General features: G+C 36.2%; 1 protein-coding gene across 1 annotated transcript in view; it reads right to left on the bottom strand.

Annotated features, from left to right (window-relative positions):
- Positions 1 to 18,258, bottom strand: part of NDUFS1 (NADH dehydrogenase (ubiquinone) Fe-S protein 1, 75kDa (NADH-coenzyme Q reductase)) — a 22,606-nt gene extending 4,348 nt beyond the window's left edge. Inside the window, exons 1-15 of the mRNA XM_004674354.2 lie at positions 18,099 to 18,258; positions 15,469 to 15,533; positions 14,852 to 14,943; positions 12,851 to 12,958; positions 11,810 to 11,886; positions 11,053 to 11,134; positions 10,833 to 10,963; positions 10,035 to 10,220; positions 8,885 to 9,019; positions 8,144 to 8,258; positions 7,326 to 7,471; positions 6,213 to 6,341; positions 4,947 to 5,076; positions 2,558 to 2,718; positions 606 to 760 (exon numbers count right to left, since the gene is read on the bottom strand). Coding sequence (XP_004674411.1) covers positions 606 to 760; positions 2,558 to 2,718; positions 4,947 to 5,076; positions 6,213 to 6,341; positions 7,326 to 7,471; positions 8,144 to 8,258; positions 8,885 to 9,019; positions 10,035 to 10,220; positions 10,833 to 10,963; positions 11,053 to 11,134; positions 11,810 to 11,886; positions 12,851 to 12,958; positions 14,852 to 14,943; positions 15,469 to 15,529 — 1,708 coding nt within the window. The 5' untranslated portion in view covers positions 15,530 to 15,533; positions 18,099 to 18,258. The remainder of the gene's footprint in view (positions 1 to 605; positions 761 to 2,557; positions 2,719 to 4,946; positions 5,077 to 6,212; positions 6,342 to 7,325; positions 7,472 to 8,143; positions 8,259 to 8,884; positions 9,020 to 10,034; positions 10,221 to 10,832; positions 10,964 to 11,052; positions 11,135 to 11,809; positions 11,887 to 12,850; positions 12,959 to 14,851; positions 14,944 to 15,468; positions 15,534 to 18,098) is intronic.
- Between the last annotated feature and the right edge of the window lie 19 nt (positions 18,259 to 18,277).

Genomic DNA, 18,277 nt, shown 5'->3' with positions numbered 1-18,277 from the left:
AGAGTGGGGAGCAGAACAGGCAGATTGACGAAGTATACTGCTGAGGGGAGCAGCGGGCGGGTCAGGAGAGGTCTGCCTCACCATGTGGATCTCCTCCAGGGCAGGCGGGGATCGAACTCATGCAGCAGTGGCACAAGCTTCTTAATGCAGTGCTTTAACCTACTGCGCCGCCAGGAAGGGCCAGCCAGGTTATTTTTATAAAAAGATAGTATGTATAACATTATCTTCTCACAACAGCTAACTGTAGATATATACACTATATGCTCATGTATCATCTTCACAATCAAGAGAAACTTCCTTTTAATTATGAAGAGGAAAAACAAACACGTCTGTCAGTGAAATTTAGTAAAGTAGACTGAAACAGAGGAAAGAAAAGTACAGAATAGGAATATGACAGTAATAATGACAGGGTATAAGTGGAAAAATCACAGAAAAATAGTATTCTAAAACAACATCACTCATTGATAACTGAAGAAAACTGATAGAAGAAAAAAGAAATGAGTTATATGAATTCGTACAACATTCCTTCCACTAAATATACTGCCACACAGCTTCTACTATGCACATTCTATTCGCCTATTTCTGATGTCACAGGTGCTACATACCTTGATAAATGATGAAACAATCCTTTGGCAAATCCTGTCGAGTGATACAACCTCCATCTGCTCCCATGAGAAACAGTACTTTAGGAGGATTCTTCCGAATTGCTTCCACCCCAGGTTTATATCCAATATCCAAAGCAGCTACCTGGCTTGCGATCCTGTAAAACAATGATGGACTTGTAGTATACTTTGTGTTTTTATTATATAAAATTAAATGTATTCCTGGAATGATACCCACTTTCTTTTCCATTCAATATAGTCAAAAACCTTCCCTCATGTTTTTTTTTTTTAACCCATTTAAAATGGATGTCACGTTAAGAAACAGTCACTGGCTATATTAAAAATGAAAAGGGAAGGGCCCTCCCTGGTGGCGCAGGGGGTTAAAGCACTGCACTGAGAAGCTAAAGCCACTTCCGCATGAGTTCGATTCCCGCCTGCCCTGGAGGTGACCACATGGTGCAGCAGACCTCTCCTGACCCGCCCGCTGCTCCCCTCAGCCGTGTACTTCGTGATCTGCCTGTTCTTTTTCCCATTCTGTCTCTGGTGAAGCCTCTCGATGCCCCTGAGCCTCTGCCTGTACCCCAGTTCTGTATGCACAAATAAATAAATCTTAAAAAAAATATATATATGACAAAGGAAGAAGATTCTTAGGAAACTGTCTCCTATCGTGAGATAATAATGGGTTAAGTTAGGAAACTTAGATGAAAGCAAATGCCTTACATTGATTCTTTTATTTATTTATTTATTTTATTTTATTTGTGTGTGTGTGTGTGTGTGTGTATTTAACCCAGGACTAGTATTTGCTCATACAATTACATTGATTCTTATTAAATACAGTAAGATTAAAAATACATGATAAGTCAAATATAATCATTAGAGAACATCAGACGATTTTGGAAACCAAAAGTGAGAAATGTAAACACCACTCATAAAACTCTAATTCAGAAAAAAGTATAATTAGTATATTACATTGTTGTATGCTCCTGTGAATTTTTTTCTATGTACACATGCTACTCATGTAAGTAGAAATCTTTTAAAGACAAGGTCTGGAATAACTAACACTTTCAACAACTAAAAGCCTGGTCTATTTGTATAAATTAGCTTGTCTTCTACCTACTTGTTAAGAAAGATGGGCAGCTTAAAACATCTCCCACTAAATACTACTGCTCTGTCAACCCCTACTGGACAACATCAAAAGTATGAAATATTTAGAAAGAATTTAACAAAAGAAGTGAAAAATTTGAAAAACAAACAAAAAAACCCACTAAAGTTCACTGGTATCTTGTATACTATTGTATTATATACAATTAATGACTACCATCAAGTTGCATGTAAACAAGAAGGAAACAGCTTAAAAAGTAAGTGTATTAAAGACATAAAGTAGCATTAAAAATTTATATTGATGAAGACTTTCTAGTCACAAGAGGAAAATTCTTATTTGGAAGGAGAACTAACCAAAATAAGGACACAAAAGCATAAACAGTATGATTTTAACTACAAAACGAAAAAATAATTTACATAGGGAAAAGACCAGAAGAAAACATTAAAATAGCACTTGTAAGTATCTATAGTTGGTAGAATACAACTAGTTTCCATTTTCATATTATTTCTCCTTTTCCACTTTCATAACATAAACCTACATTATTTATGCAGTCAAGAAAAAACTTTACTTCAGATGAATTTTCATTGACTTTCATTTTTATCATTTAATTAAAGTCAGAGGATTTGTTGCAATCTTTGAAATAAGATATAGTCATATTATACAGATTTTCAGGGCTTTTCAACACTTACTGCCATTTGGGATTATTTATCATCTTGGCTTCTTCTCACAAAGAAAATAAGGGTTTTTATTTTACATCTGCTTGAAACAATGTTGCTAAAATTGTTGGTAAATCTAATGTGAGAGTGTAATAGAACACAACATTATAGTAACATAAAATAATTACTCAACACACCTATGAAGGATATTCATAACTTTCCAATCACCAGTAACACCACTACTCATCCGAACCTTGTAAGCAATGTTGGAAACGGCTGCAAGAATTGCTGCCCCATCATTTCTTTGGAGTGCAGAACTGCCTAAAACCACCATTGGTTTTTTAGCTTCCTTTAGGACCTATTTAAAAAAAAAAAACAAAAAAACTCTGATTAAAAGTACATTATGGGGCCCTCCCTGGTGGCACAGTGGGTTAAAACACAGCACTAAGAAGCTATAGCCACTTCCGCATGAATTCGATCCCCACCTGCCCCGGAGGTGACCACATGGCGCAGCAGACCTCTCCTGACCCACCCGCTGCTCCCCTCAGCAGTGTACTTCATAGATCTGCCTGTTCTGGTCCCCACTCCGTCTGTGGTGAATCCTCTCACTGCCCCTGCTTCTCTGGCCTGTACCCCAGTTCTGGATGCATAAATAAATAAATATGTATATTTTTTAAAGTGCTTTATAAATAACATAACCTAAACCACTCTGCATCTATGATTCATTGTCCCAAGTGTCAGTTCTAATCTGAACAAACTTTTTCATTTTCAAGTCAGCACATGGACATCTAACCAGATTTAATGCAAAACATCTTACCAATGAGCACTGGTTCACAGCATCATATAAAACAGATTTTTTAAAAGTAAGCAATGGGAATGAAAGCCCAAGCCAAAAAGTCTTTGGTGAAAATGGCTATAGGCATATCCCAGAAAAATCTGGGCAATGTAGGGTATAACAGGAGAAATCATGCCAAAGTATCATGTCTACAGTCTCCTCTCCACTCACCATGTCTGAGACAGGGAGGAGGAAGTAGGGAAAGCAATGGTCATTAGGTCATAATACAGAATATCTGAAACTATCAGATCTTCTCTTTAAAGTAAGGGGTAGTACATCTTAGGAGCAAAAAAAACTGAAGATTTGGTAAGCAGAAAAATAAGAAATAAAGCTACAGACTCACTCTCATCTCTGTATCATTCACCAAAAAATGGCCCTAATCAGTAGAATTAAGATTAGAGACTATAAAAAGAGAACATTCAGCAGATGATGAATTTCCTGAGGGAATGTGAGTTCAGAGAAATGTTTCTTAATAGTGTCAAATAAAAATCAACGCTCACTTTTCTCATACACAACAGTGTATTTTACAAAAGGATGCTTTTGTCAAAGAATTCTAGAGAGAACTATAAGAAAAACAAGTTAGAGATGAACACCATGCCCAAAACAACAAAGACAAAGTAAAACATGATTACAACTACAGGAAAAAGAAAGATAGACCACAGAAAATTATATAAAGGAAGTTTGAAAAAAGAAACCAAAGAAAAATGATAGAAAGGGGAGCCAGTAAGGGCACTGTTAAGCATTCATAATGAACAGAGTCATAACGAAAAGATAAACATTGAATTCTACAATAGAAAACTTTCCTAAGTATACTCGTCATCCTGGAGTCATGTAATGATTTTACTTGTCACCCTGGACGTCTGTGGGCCTAGGGTAGGCATTACAGTGAAAATATACTGCTTGTAGAGTTCAGAGCGAAAAAGAAAGTGACTCTAGAACTAAGTCCTAACAATGCTCTTAGGAATAAACACATTTTCAAAAGAGCAAAATCTCAAGGATGGTGCAACTACAAGTGCCTGCTGAAACAACAGAACAAAACACTGTGTACTCCAGACAACAATGACATGAGTACCGAGAAAGAACTCAGTAATGAAAAACTCATGTAAAATGACTGGTGAAATCTTGCAGTAAAGAAAGATTTCATTAAAGCTTGAACTTTAATTCTTTTTTTTTAAAAGATTTATTTATTTATGCATACAAGAACTGGGATACAGGCCAGATGTGCGGGATGTGTGAGTGTGTATGTGTATGCGTGTGAGAAGATTCATTAGAGACAGAGTGGGAACATTACAGGTAGATGTACTAAAATACACTGCTGAGGGGAGCAGCGGGTGAGGAGAGGTCTGCTGTGCTATGAGGGTCAGCTCCTTGGCCAGGACTCGGCATGCTACAGTGGCTATGATAGCTTCACAGTGCTGTGTTTTAACCTGCTGTACCACCAGGGAGGGCCCTTGAAGTTTAATTCTTTCATTCAATTTCTTTTCTGATAATGACAAGTACAATGTAACTGGTAAATAAAAATAGGTATGGTATGATCTCATTTTTGTTTGCTATCTAATTCATTCATTTTGCTGTGTGAATAAAGATGATTCAGTGAAGTCTCATCAATATTTATTTGGGGTGATGGGATTCTGGATAATGGTTTACTTCCTTCCATGACATTTCTATATTGCTATATAGATAGTAATCACATGTCATTATTACAAAAACAATAAAGAAAACAAAATACTTAAAAATCAACAAGAGAGCACCTGGCTGAATGGATGGCTACCCGAAGCAATGTCCTGAAGAATTTTTGGGGAGTCTCCCAGGTGGTCGTATCTGTAAGTGAGGTCCACTGGGCTTCCTATAAGGGCCACTTTTAAGTCATTATGAAGCCAGCTGAAACAAATCAAAGAAGTTTTTAGAGCTAAATTACTAAGAAAGTTATTGGTCTCAAAGTAACTACTACATCTATTTATATCACAAAATGTTATAAACAGAATAGCAGTCACAGAACACTTAACCTTAACAGATACAATTTATTGTATATCTTTCAAAATAAAGTATTACAAAAATACACAATAAGGCAATACAATAAATTCACTGTAAATAATGTTAACTGTAACTCAACTACAAAGTAATACTTTTAGACTAACTGATGTTTATAATTGATGTTTAGTTTTTATTTCACCATATTTATAAAGTATTCCCCAGCTATTCATTAAGCCCACTTAAGGATAGTTTAAGAAATTAACTGAATCATTCATATTTATCCTCTGTGACAGGAAAGTATGGATCTGTTCTTTCAAATATAATTATAAATGCAGAGACCTTGTATTCTGGTTTGTCTGAGACAGTGCTGGTTTTTACTTGTCATCCTAGAGTGATTAATAATTCCTTTTTCACTTTCAATCATGTGCCAGTTAAGACAATAAATTCCATGGTTAACCTATTCACAAATTTCTAAGATCTAAATATAAAAAAATGGGGAGGCACTCTACATAAGAGCTGGTCTGTGCTCTTCAAGTAAATGTCAGTAAAGAGGACTGAAGAGTTATGGCACTAACTACACCATGTAACTCCTGACTGAATGCTGAGCAAGAAAACATTCTTTTAGAAAAGGAAATATAGGAAAATTGATGGCATTCTGAATATAATCTAACCGTTATAAGTAGTACTCATATAAGTAGCACTAGTCCTGTTAAGTACTAAATTCTTGAATTGCTGAAAAGAATGTTCCATGTTCTTAGGAAATCCATGCAGAAATATTTAGGAATAAAACAAAAATCATATCTATAACTTACTTCCAAATGGTTAAAAAAATTATATCCATACATATATAAAAGTACAGAAATAATAAAACAAATATAGAAAATGATTGAATGTTTAATTTGAGTAAACAGAATACAAAGGCCATTTCAAATATATTGAATTATGTAAAAATAAAACATAAAGATCTGCAAGTGGGTAAGAAGTAAAGCAGATCTGTAAGCAACTGCTCTTCAATTATCTTTTGGATAACTATTATTACCAACCTCTTCCGAATTCTAGCATTAAATAGTGGTGCCTCAAAACGGGGATTTGTACCAACCAGGAGGACGACATCTGCCTCTTCTACACCAGCAATTGTAGTATTTAGAAGATAATTGGAGCGTAAATCTGTGCTAGAAAAGACAAAATTAAAAAAAAAAAAACCATAAACGTACTTTATTTTTATTCAAGTAACACAGTATTATAAGATACAAGCTTTAGGTACCCACTGTAGAAAGGAATATATGCTACATTCACTAAGTTCACTGCTAAAAGTCCCAATCAACCCTTCACCATACTATTTGTCACCCTTTTTCGATTTATGCACTTCCTTCTCCTTTCTTTTCTGGTAACCACTTTATAAAACTGGTTTTAAGAGTGCACCAGTTTATTTTGGTCATCTTTTTGTTTTTCCCTATGAAGTACACACTAGTGAAATCATATAATGTTTTCTCATTCTCTTTCTGGCTTATTTCACTAAAAATAATTCCCTCTATATCCATCCATGCTGTTGCAAGTGGCAGGAATTCATTTTTTTTTTATACTTGAATAGTAATCCATTAGAACTAGAACCCCTCTTTGCCAACATGACCACAGGCCCGTTCACACTAGGAGAATCAGCAAGAGAGAATAAGGGGATGCACAGGGTTCAGAGGACGGGGCAAGATGCATACCCATCTCCACCAATCTAACATGCTTCACTTCCTCCCCACTCACAGCCAGAATTAGAGAGGCAGGGAAGGAGGGGGGTATCCGAGAAGGTGAAGAGAAGAGAAAGTGGGGTGAAAAGAAGGTAGGGGACACCATGGCAAGTTCACTTTTAAACCCAAGGAATATTACATTAAACCCAAGGAATATTCTTTTATCATCAAACCTATAGCTCTCTCAGAAGAAAAAAAAAATTCATGAAGTATTCTTAAATGACATAAAAGTTTCAGACACTTATAAATAATCGGATTCGCCAATACTTTTTGGTTTGACACTGGAGATGTAAATGTTGCAAGTTGGAGAATCCAAGTTGTCACATATAAGGTACTGATGGCCCGGTGTGAATGATGTATATACAACTTGTACATGTAGGGAAAAGAAGGCCTAGACCTCAGCTTCAGAGTTCTCACCCTGCTCCTGCGGTGGGGAAGACCTCTTCAGTGCACAGAGTGTCGGAGTCTACTCTGTTCAGTAAGTCCTTGAGAGCTACTAGAGCTTCAGCATCCACTAAGCCACCTGCAATTGCTGCCACATCTTTACCTTTAAAACTCTGCAACTGGAAATGGATGAAAAGGAAATCATCAAGAAATCCTGATTCAGCAAGAAACAATATGAACTATTCAGAACAACAAAGATATACTAAGAAGTTTTGAAACCAGTTATTAATTAACCTTAAAGTGAAAATAGAGGCATATATAGGGTAATGCTAATAACAGCAGCTGGGAAAGGTGTTGTTTTAAATTAGTCCTCAAAATATGGCCTGAGAATAAAGGCTGTGCAGTTATAGTTAAGTCAAATTTCTTCTGAAGTATCTTCTGTCATTTTGTCTGACCTTTCTATATGTTGTCTCCTTTGCTTTTGCTTTGACAAAATATTCGTCCTAGACTTTGTTTAAAGAGTGACAGTATATAAGAAGGCATCCTTGACCTGATACCAGCCCCACAGCACTCCTATGTTAGCGCTCTGTCATTTCCTACACTACTACCCATAGCAACATATAATCACCTTAGTAAAGCATCCTTCCTACTACAAGACTGTGGGAGGTAGGATCATGCGTGAGTAGTCTTTAATCCCCCTCTAACATAAATTGACATATGGTTCTCAATAAACATTTATTACATAAAGGTAATCTTGGAAAAAAGGAAAAAGAGTGAAACATAGATCTATACTTCACTACAAAATGTCCCTTGAAAATCACAAAAAAGTTATTCTATATTTTCATTTTTACCATTCCAGCTACACGAGAAAGTGCATCCTCCCAGGAGGTGAAGGTTAAAAGCCCCTTTTCGTTTCTGATCATCGGCTCAGTAAGTCTCTGACGTTTTAGCCCATCATAGGCAAACCTAGATAATAGAAATTACACCATTTGTGGAATTTTGCTAAAGAGGCAATTATAGTTTAAAACCTAAAAAAGAAAAAATTAAATATACTACTGGCTAAAGTGTTAAGTAGAACAGTAGACCTTGATACAAATAATTATTCCAAGTCCTTTTTTGGGGGATGAACTATTTTATGACATCATCTCAAACTAAAAGATCAAAAAGTATGACTTCTTATAATTGATTTTCAGCTACCTCAATGACCTTAAAATTAACAATACAAAAATAATCTGATAGCCAAGAAAAACGAATCATTTTTATTTATGAAACCTGAGTGCCTCTCTATAATTATTAAAATCATGCTGTGCAAATTCTAATTTATATTAAGCTTCTTCAATGAATGACGAGATATTAAGTACCTTATTCAATTTCTCCATTTGTAAGGAAAAAGATATTTCTCAAAGTTAATGTAAATATCAGGAATATACTTAGACTATTAATGTTAATTTTATCCAATTTTCTATATAGTTTTCAATAGTCTATATTCACTACTTTGCAATGTAAAAGATAGTTCTTTAAAATTAAAATTAACATAAAATTTCCTTTAAATCAATTGTAAATTTAAGTAAAACAAACAAAATAGCATATACCTGGTTTTATCAGAGATCCATTCTTCATTGATGTCTTCGTGCATCCTTGGCAAAATCCTCATCACCTCTCCAGTTCTTGTGCTTACCACAATATTACTTCCAACTGCATCCATCACATCAATGGATTCTGTCTTTCTGAGAAAATAAATACAAAGAAACTCTTAAGAGTTTAGAAATAAAAATAAGAATATTAATATATGTCCAAAGAGCTTAAAAAATCATGTTAAAAGAATTAAAAGGAAAACAACAAAAAAATATATCAACAAGATTGTAAGGATGAAGAAATTATGAAAAAAGAACCAAACAGAAATTTTGGAGTTGAAGTATTATAATTCATTAAAGAAACTCAACAGCAGATTTGAAATAACAAAAGGAAAAATGAGTTTGATGATAAATCAATAAAAATTATTTAATATGAAGAACAAAGAAAACAGATTTAAGAAAAAGTGCCTAAGACCTATGGGAAATCAAGTGTGGCAATATATGTTTTATAGGATTCTCAGGGTAGCCTTTGTACTAAAACATCTCAATTATACCATACCTTATGGTTCCACAGTGGTATCACACAATTTCCCTCTTTTCCAAAATGCTTTTGTGTATATAAATACATTGCTTAAAACATGGAAAGTTTAAGAAGCCCCCAATATGTTCAGGTGTGATTAAAAATGTAATTTGATTTCTCTAGAACTTAATATTCAAGCTTGTTGAAACTACCCATTCCATGTGTTGGATTAATTAGAAGAATCAGAAATATACCAAAAAGTTTATGTCTGTTTTTATCACAGACTTGTACTAAATGCAAGAAACGAACTAAAATCTAATAATAGAACTCAATAAAGCATGATACAGACACATGACTGAAAACCTAACATGTATTGAGAAAAGGCAACAAGTTTTAAAAGAACCAAGATAGTATTACTCCTTGGGAGACATGAATAAACTAATCTGATGATTAAATAGTTTAGAATTAATATCCAAGAAAAATCACTCTGCACAGGTTCACCCTAACCTTCAACCTAACTATGTATCTTAAAAGGGTTTTATTTAAAGCAAATAAAAAGATGAAAAGAAAACCCAGGTAGAAAATAACTTAAAATTTTTTTGAAAAGTAGGGAATCGAAAGACAAACCCAAACTGCAGAGGTGAATACCTTGTTTCCCAAGGCCGGGCGGTAAAGGCGTAGGGTTTGGAGGTCAGGGCACCTACAGGGCAGATATCAATGATATTCCCAGAGAGTTCAGACATGAACATCTTCTCAATATATGTACCAACTTGCATATCATTTCCTCTCCCTGTTGTTCCTAAATCATCTACTCCTGCAATCTCACTTGCAAACCTGCAAGGTAAAAATGCAGTTAGTGAAATCCAGCAAATTACCTTCTTCCCTAAGATCACAAAGAATATAACAATCATTAAATGAATGTTTGCATTTAATTATATAACCCACATACAGATGACACAAATCATGTCATCACAGTAAATTTTAGTGTTTTGTGAATTTTGATTTTTTAAAAAGATTATCTTATTTATGCATACAAAAGCTGGAATATAGGCCAGAGGTGCAGGGAGTGTGAGGATTCACTAGAGACAAAGTGGGGAGCAGAACAGGCAGACTGCTGAAATCTACTGCAGAGAAGTGCAGTGAGCAAGACAGCAGAGGTCTGCTGCACCGTGTGGGTCAGCTCCCCGGCTGGAGTAGCTGCAGACAGCTTCATAGTACTGAGACTTAATACCGTCCACCACCAGGAGGCTCCAAATTTTGAGACTTAAATCCAAGTGAAGTTGATATTAACTTATCACATTCACTGCGTTAATTTAGTAACATCATTAAAAGCAACTTCCTTCCCCCCCCCACCAAATACAAATTATCTTTTCCAAGTAATGTTATTCCATGAAATTCTCTGGATAGTAAGCATAAAATGGCATTCCAGCAGGAGGGGGAAATTACCTGATACAGCGAGTACACTGTATGCATCTCGTCATGATGGTCTTTACCAACGGTCCAATGTTCTTGTCTTCCACAGCACGTTTTCCCTCTAAAAATCGGCTCCTATCGCTTCCAAACATCATGGACTGGTCCTTAAGAAAGTTACAAGAGTTAATCTAATGCTGCTAATGCAATTAATACTTGAGACAACAAAAATGATTCACAAAGTTCTATTATATACCTGCAGGTCACATTCACCTCCTTGATCACAAATAGGACAGTCCAGTGGGTGATTTGCTAGTAAGAACTCCATCACTCCTTCTCTGTATGGAAAATTATGTGAAATGACACAAACTGTTGGCATTCAAAATGGTTTACATACAGACTATTTAAATAGCTTTCACACACGTATGCTCTCTTATGTAACAAGCATTAATTAGCTTGACATTAATTAGTTTTCAGAAATGCCAACATAAACAAAGTTCTGGTAGTATTAAAAACACAACCTTAAAAAGACTTACAAAAGTCTATAATAAAATATCACTGAAGAACTTAGAATGCTTAGATTTCTTTTAACCCCCATTCCAGGATACTATGACATTTGCCAATACATAGTTCCCCAAAGTTGTTGAATGGTCCTTAGAAAATGTCTATATTAATTCAACAACATAACAAACACATGCAGAGTAAAACAATCAGTGCCAATACAGTCTAGCAATATAACACTGCAATACTTTAGGTTCATAAGTTCCAACCTCACTGTTCATCAAAATTGAATATGTTACCAATTATGGGCTTTTAATATTGATTTCAAAGGCTCAATACCATAAACACTGGCCTTCACTTCCACTATATAACTCATTTTCACTGTTCCCTGAAGCCAAGCACATCAACTTACTCAGTCTGATACTGAATTTCTAATCTGTGCGAAAGTCTAAATACTGAAAGGTACAGTTTTTGGCTCTAACAAGTTACTACAACAAGCGGCAATCAAGTACCTGGCTTTCTTAGACTTCTCAGAATTTGTCAGGATATTCCAACCTTTCATTACTGGCATGGCACAAGCAGCTACAACCTAGAATTTCAATGGACAAATCTGTAAGTTTTTTTTTTTTAAGATTTTTATTTATTTATGCATATAGAAATGGGGTACAAGCCAGAGGTACAGGGGTGGTGAGAAGATTCACCAGAGACAGAGTGGGGGCAGAACAGGCCAACTGACGAAGTACACTGCTGAGAGGAGCAGCGGGGGTCAGGAGAGGTCTGCAGCGCCACGTGGTCACCTCTGGAGCTGGGGTTCGAACTCGCACTGAAGCAGCTGCAGCTAGCTTGCAGTGCTGCGTCCTTACCCGTTGTGCCACCAGGGAGGGCCCAAATCTGTAAGTATTTTTATTTATTTGTAATAATAAGCAACCTAATATAGAAAAACATTAAATTACACATTTGAAAACAAGCAGACAGTATTTTTTTAGTAAAATTTTTAATTTTCATATGTGTAACAGGATAATCTAGTACTTTGTTTCTCTCAGAAACAAAATACCTTCTTAACTTATTCTAAAAGTCAATGTAATTTTTTATAAAGGGCTCTGAAATAAGACATCAAGTACTGTGATTAGCAGGCACTAGTGAATTAAAATTGCCTAAGACAAATGATACTGAAAGTGAATCTCTTCTCTACTACCCTTTCTCTAGTTAAATGTGGCATAGTTACATATCCCTAGAGAGTGCTGGGCAACTCCACCTCCTAGTTGTGTGACACAAAGTTATCTGAAAACATTGACAACCACAAAAAGTCACTTTTAATTTCTAAATCTAAATTTTATGGCACTCGTGTTTACAAAGCACTTTGTAATCACAAATCAGTGTGTTTCCAATTTCAAAATGAAAAGAATCAATCACAGGAAAAATATAAATTTACTACATGGAGGTAAACAGGGTCAGGTTCTTCTCTTAAACATAATGATTCTCAATAAAATTTGCTGCAAATTTAAAGTTTTCTACCTTCTACAGCATGGTGTGGAATTTTAGTTATCAAGTACCTTAGGAGCTTTCTCAATTTCAACAAGGCACATTCTGCAGTTTCCAGCAACAGACAATCTTTCATGATAACAGAACCTAGGGATCTGCATGCCAACCTTCTCACAAGCCTAAACAAAGCAAAAAATATTGTATTAGAATAACTTTACATCATTCTTGTCTTGTAAAACAAAGGAAACCATCCTCTCTTTACCTAATTCTACCTATCTATTAATCATCTACATTTTCACTCACTCTTATTTCATTCCTGTCAAGATTTTCCCCATTGCCCTTGCTCTCCGTGTCTAGCTACCTCTTACGGATCCGCAGAATGTCTATACCTCACGTGGAAGAAACTGAGTGAAGTATCCCCAGATTGTGCTGAACGCTTGCATTCCCATCACCACTCTGAATAAATGTCCAAAAAGATTTTCCCCTTTCACATGGACTTTCTCTTTTCCTAGCTCTCCTCCTTTGTATTAGGAATTCCCTTTCATACAGTTTACCTGTCTCTTATCTTTAGACTTATATACCTTCCCAAGGATTCATACACCCACATGGCTGAAGTTCTTCCAGTTCCTGTATATGTATTCAAGGGATTAATTCCTCCTTTTTGAGCCAATAAATGTATTTACATTTCCTCTAGAGTTACTTCATCAGTTTTTCACTTATTCAGCAAAAATGTAATAAGTCTTCCTGTGTGCTAGATATTGCTATAATAGTGAGCAATACAGACACTGTTCCAGCCTTCATATATCTTATTCCATTATTACATCCAAACCTTCACCTGCAGCCCTGATAATCCTCCCCTAGGTTTCTAGCCTCAGACTTCAATGGCATTTGCACGTGTATGCTCCACAGGTGGTTAAAATTCAGTCTACTTCTGACCCTACTACACAGACCCAAGTATGTGAACAAAGCCAGAAACGATAAAAATTCCTTAGCTCATCATCATTCCTAAAGGTCTAGCTATGTCTTATTCTTCCTTACATCTGATTTTCATTCCTGTTACCACTATTTTAGTTTAGGTCTTTCATTTCCTACTTTTCTAACATTAAGATAGACTTTGTTTATCTCTCACTCCAGTCTTACTACTCTCCAAACCATCACTCTCTATGTCTTTGTCATACAGCTTTATAGTCACCAAACTCTTTGATGGGTCAAGCTATAACTTCTTTAATAGGGCATATACTATCTTTTATGACTGGATCTTCTCTACCAGAGTATCTTAATTTCCTGCTCTCTCATTTTTACATGTACCTTATAGTCCACCAATACCAAACTCTTTGAAGTTTTTTTGTCCACATATTAACACCTATTTGTCCCTTAAAATCATTTCAGGGATCATCTACTATGCCTCTGACATCTCTTTATACCACTTCCCCTATCTGCCAAAATATTCTTCACTATACTGTGAATGTACTTTTGTTCTACATACATAAATGTCAATAAAGTATTGACATTTAAACAACAGTCACATATAGTGACTGCTAAAATGAGTAAAACACACCGAGTTCTATGGTAACTATTGTAGATGGAATGGAGCAACACTGTTTCATGACCAATTTTGTTATTGCTGGATGAATATGAAGAAATGAAATATTTAGGGCATGAATTCAAGAATGTACTTCCTTCCATTTACCTGCTTTGAAGTTACTCTTAGGAATATTACTGAAAACAGACAGGCTAAATGAGAAATCAAGCAGGTGCATCAAAAAAGCCATCTTTCCCTCAAACTTACATATACTAATACTTCATTTAGGCAACTTCAGATTGTAAGCTTTATTTATATTTACTTATGCCTATAAGAACAGTGGTATAGGTCAGAAGTACACAGGGTGATAGGATTCATCAGAAACGGGGGAACAGAAAGGTGAATCTACTGAAATACACTGCGGAGGGGAGCACAGGTGAAACAGGAAAAGTCTGCACCGTGTGGATTATAGCTTACAGCACTGAGGCTTAACCATTGTGCCACTGGGCAGGCTCCTCTTTAATGAACATTTAAAAGGATATATGCTTACTTGGAGGACAGTAGTTCCTGGTTCCACCATGACAGACTGACCATCAACAAATACTTCAATCAAGTTGCTTGCTGCTGTAGCAGTTGTTCTAACTAACCATGAAAAATAATGACATGAATTTATTACAGCAGAGGTAATGGATAAAACAATCTAATGAACAAGACATTTTCCCTCATTTTAACTATTCTCTTCTATTTCTCTAAATACAAACTTTCAAAATACTGAACTAGAAAGGTTTTCTATATACAAAATATTAAAGATTATGAAGATCTCCTTTTAATAACAGTTTAAGTTGAATGTTTTAATTCCACTAGAAATTTATCTGTGGAAAAGACCACTTTTCAAAAGCTGACTGTTGCTTTTTGTAATAGTTTGCAAAATATTGCAGATGGGCAATTCCCACTAGTTTGTATTTCAAGGTAACTTCCTATAAACTATTTAGTGTAATTTTACATTTTAAAAATCAGTCTGCTCAACTTACAACATTTGCTTCTATTTTTATTTTAATATAAATTATGTATTTAGGGTCTTCCAGAAAAAATTTCATATGGAATTAACAAAGATAGAAAATCCAGTACACAGAAATACAAAATTTTTTAAAAAAAGAAAAAACTCACCACATCCTTGTGAAGATTTAGAAAGGCCTAGTAAGGCCCTTCTTACAGGTATTCTTAACATATTCCTAGAAGTAAAACAAAGAAGAATTATATTACTATAGGAGAGGGGAAAAAAACCTGATCACAATGTCCTGGGTAATATTTTAGGGTTTTAACGCTTCACATAAACAATTTCATTGAATATTCATAAGTCCTGATCTGTCTCCTTAAATTCCAGGTTTCTTTCTCCTTTTCCTAATAAGCCTGTCCTTTTAAAATGTCAAAAAAAAAAAAAAAAAAAAAACCACCGTTTGAGGGAGATTAACTGACTCGTGCAATGTCAAGGAGCTAAGAAGGAATGCCTAGTATTTACATGTGGGCCTTCTAACTGGAAGTTAAAAAGTAATTTTGTTGTTATGTTCAACAACCAACTAATAATCAAATACTACTACCTATTAAAGTGAATGTCAAGAATAAGAGCAAGTTTGTCATCAACAGCTATGTAAAATAAAGCCCAACTTTCTGCTTTAATTTTGATATGGGTTTTAACATTCTGTATTCTGAGCAGTTATCTACCAAATGCTTTTGACATGCCTTGCATTATCTGTAGGAGCTCAGTGTCAGTTAATGCTAAATTCAATTTAGACAGTACTTGCCACTGAAAAAATATTCAAGTATACCTGTGTCACCTTTACTATGAGCACACTCAGTACATTTATCATCTTCATTATCCTACTTAAGTTTCAGGCTAATAATATGTCAGTACCTACAGAGCTGTAAATGAATAGGTAAATGAATGATAATGAATATTGTCATTTGACTTTTCTGAAGACCTAGCATAGTGCCATTGGGTAAGTAATCATCTAATACTCTTATTGCCAAGTTCCAGAATGAGTAGCACCTGTCCTATTAAAAGCTAGATAAACCTGAATTTGCTGAAGTGGAGTCATGTCAGATTCAGAACAAAGAATATTTCATAAATGATGTCTTTAATACTATTATTTTGTTTGTCTCCAATATAAAAGCAGCGGCCACTTCAGGAAATCGACCAGAACTAGTGGGGTGTTGAATATATATCTAATAGAATACTGCATAGTCCAAGCTAAGAAATACAGATTTGCAAACCTTTGAGGTATAATTTACATATTAATGTGTCAAGTAGAAATAGAAACAGTCATCTCAAAGATGGGAAAATGTTATTAACAATCATTTCTAAAGTTAGACTGGAAACTTTTTTTTTTTTTTAAATATTTATTTATTTATTCATACAGAACTGGGGTACAGGCCAGAGATGCGGAGGGTGAGAGGATTCACCAGAGACAGAGTGGGGAGCAGAACAGGCAGATTGACAAAGTACACTGCTGAGGGGAGCAGTGGGCGGGCCAGGAGAGGTCTGCCACGCCATGTGGTCACCTCCGGGGCAGGCGGGAATCGAACTCACGCGGAAGCGGCTTTAGATTCTCAGTGCTGTGCTTTAACCCGCTGCGCCATAGACTGGAAACTTTTATACTACCCCACATTTCCCACGTATCCTGCATTCCTCCTCTTCTCTTTCTGAGGTATCATCTTCGAGAAGCCATCATCACCTCTGGCCTTGTTTACATAGCCTGGCTTCTGCAGTTCCCACAATAACTTTCCTCCTTCCCACCAGCTGTGTCCTTAGTTTTTTCCTTCAGGTAGTTCTAGTTACATCTCCTCCATCAAAGTTTGATTAAAAGCCATTCCTCGGGGAGACTTTCTTCGACCAAGTTATCTAACATTTCCTAACTACTCCCTGGTCATTTTATTAGAATGGATTAATTTCTAGCTTATAACAGAAGTTCCATAACTATTCACAAAGTGAACTGTCTCCAACCTGTTCTTAACTTCCGCTTTCAGGGAAAGCAGAAGCAGTTGCTTCAGGCTTATAACACCTTAACAACACACATAAAATTCGGGAGCGATATGTGTGACCATTCCGCAAAAGCAAAACCAAAAACCCTGGTGTTGATTCATCAGAAATAATTCAAATTACATTTTCATTGTTATTTCATCCTTGGACAGAACTTCGTCTCACCCAAGATCTTGCAGAATAAGCTATTGATTCTAAGTTCTTTAAAACAACTAGTTGTCATCTGTAAGTGCAACCTTGGGCTAGTTTTTGAAATGTCCTTTCCTCAGTTTCCCCATTAGTGAAGGAAGTGACAAGTGCTACCCAACGCAGTCATGACTCAAAAAACCAATCCGATGCCTGGACTGTTGCTAGGGCAATAGCAGACAATGATCTACAGTAACAAGAATATGTTCATTTGGGGGAAATTACTCGGTCTCTACCACATGACTCGGGTTCTCTCCAGGGAACAAAACGGCCTCCTCAGACAGGAGAATGTCCTGCACCTTGCAGAGGGAAGGTCATTCACAAGCCTGCATTCGGGTCACCACTTCTCAGAGCCTCCTGCTCCTCCTCCTCCTTTCGGCTCCATCACCCCAAGACCACAGCTAACAGTCCTCCCTTGCTGGTTCTCCAAGGTTCCCGGGATAGCCGGGTGGGACGCGGCGCCAGTCAAGGACAAGAGGAGAATGAGTTGCCGGGGCCAAAGGAGACGAGCTCTTCACGAAATAAACTCCTGTGGTCTAGGCATCTCAGTCTTCTCACCCAAACACAACCTCACCTTTTCTCCGGAGCCGCCGAAGCTGCTCTGCAGAACTGTTTGCACCTCACTGACCCCTTCAGAGGCCTGGCCGCTTACTCAATATGGCGGCCCAGGGCAACTCCGTCAACCCGACCTGGAGAACGGAAAGCCAGGAGGGACCAGAAATACCAGATTCGACAGTTTCCCTCTTCGATTGA

Source organism: Condylura cristata, unplaced genomic scaffold (assembly GCF_000260355.1).
Source record: "Condylura cristata isolate star-nosed mole 26May11 unplaced genomic scaffold, ConCri1.0 scaffold00002, whole genome shotgun sequence".
NCBI classification, from domain to species: Eukaryota; Metazoa; Chordata; class Mammalia; order Eulipotyphla; family Talpidae; genus Condylura; species Condylura cristata.
This window is presented reverse-complemented; position numbering and strand designations above follow the sequence as displayed.